Source organism: Sardina pilchardus, chromosome 15, assembly GCF_963854185.1.
Source record: "Sardina pilchardus chromosome 15, fSarPil1.1, whole genome shotgun sequence".
In the NCBI taxonomy this organism is placed as follows: Eukaryota; Metazoa; Chordata; class Actinopteri; order Clupeiformes; family Clupeidae; genus Sardina; species Sardina pilchardus.
In genome coordinates, this window is record NC_085008.1 from 26,321,904 (window position 1) to 26,329,403 (window position 7,500).

The 7,500-nt window shown below is 40.3% G+C and overlaps 1 protein-coding gene across 1 annotated transcript in view; it reads left to right on the forward strand.

Moving 5' to 3' along the window:
• Positions 1–1,380: 1,380 nt before the first annotated feature.
• The window catches only part of exoc2 (exocyst complex component 2), a 20,877-nt gene continuing 14,757 nt past the window's right edge, over positions 1,381–7,500 (forward strand). The window contains exons 1-3 of the mRNA XM_062556264.1: positions 1,381–1,554; positions 6,747–6,871; positions 7,117–7,293. Of these exons, the coding sequence (XP_062412248.1) occupies positions 6,754–6,871; positions 7,117–7,293 (295 nt within the window). The 5' untranslated portion in view covers positions 1,381–1,554; positions 6,747–6,753. The remainder of the gene's footprint in view (positions 1,555–6,746; positions 6,872–7,116; positions 7,294–7,500) is intronic.

Consider the following 7,500-nt stretch of genomic DNA (forward strand, 5'->3'; position numbering starts at 1 on the left):
ATCCATAAATCATTCTAAGAAAAAGGTAAGGACACAGCGTTTTCTATTTCTGTCTGAATGAGTACAGATAAGGGATATAGGTCATAGCTCTCATTTAGAGGTTTATTGAGGTAGACATTCTGGTTAGAGCCACACAGTGTGACCCAAACAGCTTCCTTCCTGACATACACACACCTTCATTACATAAGCAGTTCCAGTAAGATGGTGAATGCAGAACACATAAAGAAGATCTGATTCACTGACACGAGTCCGTGCAAAGCAGGGCTCAACGTTAACTTTTAAAAGTGGTTGCCAGTTTGGGAACCAGGCATGAGGCTGTGGTTGCCAAAGCCAACCAAATGTAGTTGTCACAGGGCACTTGCAACAAAGGGCAACTTATATCACCTTCAAATTCATTTTTATGTGAAGGAAAAGAAAATACACACTAAACACAAAGAGAGAACTAGCCATATCCCTGTCCTCTCCCCTCCTCATAAAAACATTGCTATAAATAATAACCTAATGAAAAAATGTAATGAAACATTAATCATACAATCCACACCCCTCTTCATTTCCTCCAGCAAGAGCTGCTAGGCCTAGTTAATCCCCCCCCCCCCCCCGCCCCATCTCTCTCTCTCTGTGTGTGTGTGTGTGTGTGTGTGTGTGTGTGTGTGTGTGTGTGTGTGATGGTGTGATGTTATGCATATTCTAAGGGGTCCTCGCTTTACCTCTGCTGTGAGCTTGCTAACCAGTGGTGGTTCTGGAAAAAAAAATGATGGGGTATAGGTTAGAGCACAACAAAAGCCAAAAAACATATTTAAGATCTAGATGCAATACTAGAATGCATAGTAGCCTTGGTGTCTGATGTACAGTGAGCCTAAGATATCTCCCCTGCAATGCTGTTGCAGGCATGATTATATAGTTTGTTGTAATTTGTCCTCAAAGAAAAGTAAAAGGTTTGCTTTGGTTAGGAAAACAATTCTTCTTGTAGCCTACATGCTTATAATGTCCAACACTCACATCTCTGGTGGTGGCTCTTGCGATGATTAAAGGGTCCATTAGAGAGTCCTGATCCTTCATCTGGCAACATCCCTGATGCTCATGCCATCAAGCCTGCATAAAAGAAGCTGTAGCCTACGCCACCGGTGTCTAATCCGCCATAAAACTCTGAAGAAGAAGAAGAAGAAGAAGAAGAAGAAGAAGAAGAAGAAGAAGAAGAAGAAGAAGAAGAAGAAGAAGAAGAAGAAGAAGAAGAAGAAGAAGAAGAAGAAGAAGAAGAAGAAGAAGAAGAAGAAGAAGAAGAAGAAGAAGAAGAAGAAGAAGAAGAAGAAGAAGAAGAAGAAGAAGAAGAAGAAGAAGAAGAAGAAGAAGAAGAATAATGAGTGGTCTACGGAGTCAGGAGCTTCACCATTTCATTACATGAATTTAGCTGACTTCCAATCGGAAATGCTTGGGCATCGTTCCCTGTAGGCTACGTATCAGTCCATGGGGCGGCGCTAATGCACCCAACTCCGCAATAACGTTGCTGACACTCCTCGAAGAAGAGGAAGCTGGAATTGTAGCTTCATAAAACATGTAAGTTATCGTGTTTGTTTTACTCCACCAAAAAAATGAAATGCCTTTTCACATGTATAACAACACGCATATTCGTTCTATTGAGGTTGTAACGTTACTTAGACATTGGAAGCGAGTAATTGGACCATTTCCAGGCATCAACACAGCTAGCTAGCCAGCCAGCTAACTGTTTTTAGCTTTTTGGCCAATTTATTCGGTTGACATTTCATAATGTGTGTGACCGAACTGTTAGTGTATGCCATCAATAATGTCAAAAATGTCTGCAAACTTGAACTCGGGGGATGACATTCTGCATCAAAAGTGCAGCCCTTAGCTAACGAGCCAGTGTTAACCAGAGACTTACACCCAGTTGTATTTGAGCTGGAGCTAGTTCATTAAAAACGACCAAACAGCCTAACCACCATGGGAGCATTGTTTTAATGTCATGATAATGTCATTTTTTAATCTAGTCAGGCCTCATAGTTTTAATTAGGCCAACTTTGCTATTGTTTGACATAAAATAAAGTCAGCACGGATGAAACGGATGTTTGGCTAGCGTTAGGAAAAAGACGAGCTTAGATTGTCGTCAATTTGTCTGATCAGTCATCAATAATAACGACGGGAGAAGTGGCAAGTCCAGAGATGTCCCTACACATCACGAGAAAAACAACTGCTCTGGGAAATTCAGTGGTTTAATTTTAAAAAATTGTTTTGGAGGGTGCTGTTGTCGAGTGTTTCCGGCTTGGTTGGAAACAACGACAAGATCTGTCAAGCCAAAATGTTCCAACCATTCATGTGTTAGATTCTCGTAACATCTAGCCTCGGAGAACCCAGACAAAATTGGCCAATTTGAAAGTGCTAACCTGCACGTGACACCTGTTTATCATCACACTAGAGATTAAGTGAATAATCTAGAGGATTATGCATTTTCAAGAGACATATATGTTGTGTTGGATAAAGATGTGGGCGTAAATTAAGATGAAGAGGATACTATTTGGGGTTCTTTACCTCGGTGACTTGAGCGACGTAGCACCTTGTCTATCAGTGTGTCGGTCCCATGTTCATTGTATCATACCGTAATGTCCATAACGCAGTGAATGGAAACACTTAAATGTGTAGGCTATATTCTTGTGCCGAATGGTCATGAACGCACATCATACAGTATCTAGCTGAGATGAAAACCCAGCTCAGACTTCAGTGAGTGGTTGTGACTGCCTGGCTGGTTGACATGAACATCAGGTGCATGCGTGTCGTGGATGTAATTAACTGACAGGTGTCTTCTGTTATCCTTTGATTTGATGAATGTAGGCTAGTTGATGCCATGGCCTGGGCGATATATTTGCCCAAGAAATATTCTCCTCTATCTCTCAGAATCTATCAGAATCCCTCTTTCCGTCTCTGTGTCTTTCTCGTTTCTGTTCCCCGTTGTATTTGTAATGATTTTGTTATATCAGTAGGCCTAGTCACAGTCTGAGTTGAAACCTTACAAGTCAAAATATGCTATCAACCCATGGAGTGTGTGTGTGTGCGCGCGTGGGTAGGCTACTTTGTTAGTTTTTTTTAGTATTTTGGACACACGTTTAAATCAATAGACCTTTTTGATAAAGCATCTTGACATGAAATAGTAGGGCAAGCACTGATGTTATTTGCTCTAATGAAGTATGCTAGACTAATTTAGGTGTAGCATAATCAGAACCTTAATTAATGTCATTAGTAACACCTGGGCTTGTTATACGTTCCATGTAAAAAAATGGCCACTGTGAAAAGTCCATAGACCGAAGTGTGAAGCAGACTTCAAGATGTGGTCTCTCATCATTGTTTCCTCTTGCATATTGATTTATTGTGTAACAGTAAATGATGAGAACCAGACTGTTTGGCTGCTTATCTTAAGATGAGAACCCGCATCATCCTTATTAGTAGCCAATTATTAGTCAGCACAGAGTTATCAGCAGATCATTATCTTTCTATAGACAGTTAGGAATGTTATAAACTCCAACTGCAATTGGAGTATTACATTACATGACAGTGTATAATCAAGAACCTGGATTATCAATGCAGACTGCATGGTGCTTGATTAATACACCTGTGGAAAGGGACCGGTTGAAACCCATGAATAAGGAAAATAGGTCCATGAAGCATTATGTCCTTGACAGTAGTTTGGGGAAAAATTAGTATTTTAAGCTCTTGATCTTAACTTGGACTTGGCTGAGAGAAGAGGGTAGCCTGTTTCTTTGAAGCTGAAATTAAGTGTTTCTGAATGGTCAAAAGTATTATATTCAAAGATTGAACTCAATCAGCTTATCTGGACTAATTAATATTTAGAACAGACTACTAGACTACCTTCAACATCCTGAATTGGCTTGTGTACCCCCCACCGTCCGACACATTAAAAGTAACACATTTGATTGACATTCTATTTCTATTTCATTCTATTTCCAGGCATCATATAATTTATTACAGTTTTTTCCAATTGCTTACACACAATTTTTCAAACCGAGTTCTTTTTAACAAAATTTAAGCACAGGTATCCAAACGCCACACCCATTTTGCATAATTCCTAGATTCTTTGCAAAATGAAGCACTTCAGTCAAAACAAACACACTTCAGTCAAAACATACACACTTCAGTCAAAACATACACACTTCAGTCAAAACATATACACATATTTGTAAAAATGCTATTAGTTGTCATTTAACAAACACAGTCCTCAATGATCAGACACTATTGCAGCCAGTTTCACACTGCAGTGATAAATGCAAAACGCATTTGTAAAAAGAAAAATTAGGAAATAGCATGTGCTAGATTTTTGCCCAGACATTGTTATGTAAGGGATCATTTAGATGTCCAAAAAATAGTGACAAACCCACAACATTCTTCATGATTAGTTCGACATAGGGAAAGTGTACATAAATAGGTCTATAAACTTGCACTTGCACTGTACAACACTGAAGACTGCTGTAGACTGAATATTTCAAGTATTTCTTTCAATACTTACAGTATTTCTAACCATAATCAGTTATAGTGATCAACCAACAATGAAATCAATTGAACAAATAAAATCTGTAGACAAACAAAAACTACTGCATAAAGTACATACACTTTGACTCTGAAGAGCAACTACTGCAAAAGCAACAAGACTGTATAGCACACCTGAGTGCTGCGTTTTCAATTTTGCACATGTGTGCTTACACACCTGGTGGATGTGATTATCCAATTCGTTCATTAGTGTAGTCATTGGCAATCCGGGGCTTTGTAATGACAAGGAAGTAACCTCACAATCCTTATCTGTGTCTAAGGTGTGGAAATATGTGTAGAGTTTTACAAATCACTGTGTGTAATGTTTTGCAAAAAGGGTGAAGCAGACATTGTGTGTAATGTTGTGCAAATCTGTGGAGGTGTTTTGCTCCTTGGAGTAAAATTTGGCTAATTGTGTGAAAAAAAATATTTTAGTGTGTAAACAATCGTAAAAAACTGTAAGCCGCCCTTTTTTTTAAAAAAAAAAGAAAACATAGCGTAAACTTACAAATGATGTCCTTTTATTTCATGTTTCCATGTCATTATGACCTGATTCAAAATTATTTCTTTATTCATGAATTAATTACAAAAGATTTGAAAAGTTCATTTTTAACACCTCTCTACCATAGCCCTTTTCATCTCGCGTACCCTGTAGAAGCAGCTAGCGTACCACCGGTGCTACGTGTACCACAGTTTGGGAATCCCTGATCTACGTAGAAGAAGAAGATATGTTATTTTGAATTTCCCTGTCTTCTGGGACAAACTAATATATCTATTATAAATTATTAATAATATGAAATAAATCTATTATAGTTGGACTAGCCTAGAGGATATTTTCTTTTCGTATCATTCTTCTTATGGTCTGTCCTTCTTATAGTTTGAGATGCTGTTGTGAGAAGCCAGTTCGAAATGTTTGTGAGAAGAGCCCTTAGCCTAAAAACAAAATGTGTATTATATCTTAATTACTTGTGTGCTCGTTGGTTACATTTGCAAGCCTTTTGGTGCGTGATTCATGAAAGATGTTGCATGCATATCTTCATGCCCTCGTGTGTGTGTGTGCGTGTGCGTGTGTGAGTGTGCGCCTGCCTGTATGCATGCATGTGTGTGTGTGTGTGTGTATGCATGGGGAGTTATAGCCTATTTTTATGTGTGTCTAATATTAGCTTGTTTGTGTGGGGGAAGTATAGAAGACTATGCTATGTACATTTGGTGTGTGTCTGTGTGTGTCTGTGCGTGTTTGCAGATTAAACCTGTACTCCCTTTTGTTAGATGCAAATAAAGGCGTCTCGCCTCTTAAGAGCTTTCACTTCTCCTTTCATTAATCTCTGTCGTGTGTGTGTGTGTGTGTGTGTGTGTGTGTGTGTGTGTGTGTGTGTGTGTGTGTGCCCTCGAGCAGATTAAGGCTCTTTAGGCTTTCATTCAGCCTTGAAGCGCCCCGGTGTGAAAGCTCACAGACTTATAAACTTTGGGAACCTCTTTTCCCACTCTTGTCACTCTCTTTCTCTCTTTCTACCTCCTCTGTCTATCTCTCCTCTTTTCTTATCAGAATCCCTCTTTCCGTTTCTCCCTCAATCCTCTCTCTCTCTCTCTCTCTCTCTCTCTCTCTCTCTCTCCATGTCTGTTTCTCTTTTCTGTTCCTCACTGTATTTGTAATGCTTTTGTCATATCAGTACACCTGGGGAGTTACAGTCTAAGAGTTGAAACCTTGAAAGAGCACAGCAAGTCAAAATATGCTATCAACCCGTGTGTGTGTGCGCACACACACTTTCATGCAAGTATATTACATGTAAGTGTGTAACAGTAACAGCCTGTGTATCTTTAACTAGAGCCATCATAAAAAAAGCAGCACAGCATTGTCACAAAGGCAGCCTACTGACAATACAAGGCCTTTTCAGTCACCTGATGCACTGTGACAAACTGGTGCCATTAACACACCCTGACAATATTGGACTCCACACCGGAAAACCGCTTTTGTGGACAGCACACCATTTTTGGTGGATATTTTTTTCCGTTGGAGTTACGTAATGTGCATTTTGCCTTTAGCTTGGGTTTGTAACTTGTCGTTGTCGTGTCTTTCTTTGCCAAGTTCAATTAGCCTGGAACAAGAGAATTAAGTAATCTTGGACATTCTGTGTGAATGAGTTAATATCAATTCATATAAATTGTCATTGTTTTTGATAAATACATCTCTGTTTCAGAGGCGCAATGTCGCGGGCAAGACAGCCACCCCTAGTGACGGGGATCTCCCCCAATGAAGGGGCACCTTGGACCAAAGTGACCATTAGAGGGGAGAACCTGGGAACTGGGCCTGCAGACCTCGTCGGTAATACACACACACACACACACACACACACACACACACACACACACACACACACACACACACACTCATCCACACACACAATCACACGCATGCAATTTTCAGTTATGAGAGAATTCAACCTTTGACCCTCAACCTTACATAGTGACACTCACACTCAAATACCTGATATTCATTCACACACACCAAGCCTGTCTTTCTCTTCCACCTACCAAATGAATAAAAATGTAAATGCCTTTGTCCACCAGGCCTGTCCATTTGTGGTCACAACTGCCTGCTGACGGCGGAATGGATGTCGGCCAGTAAGATAGTGTGCCGGGTGGGTCCAGCCAAAGATGACAAGGGCCAAATCATCGTCAGCACAAAGAGCGGAGGGCCCGGCACATCCACCGTCAGCTTCAAGGTGCTCAAGCCGGAGAGGATCGGTACGTACACACACACACACACACACACACACACACACACACACACACACACACACACACACACACTAATTTCAAGGTGCTCAAGCCAGACAAGATTAGTACATGCACACCAACAGATATTATATATACACACACACACACACACACACAGAGACACACACACAAAACTCCCGCAAAGTGAGCTTCAGGGCGCACAAGCCGCACAAG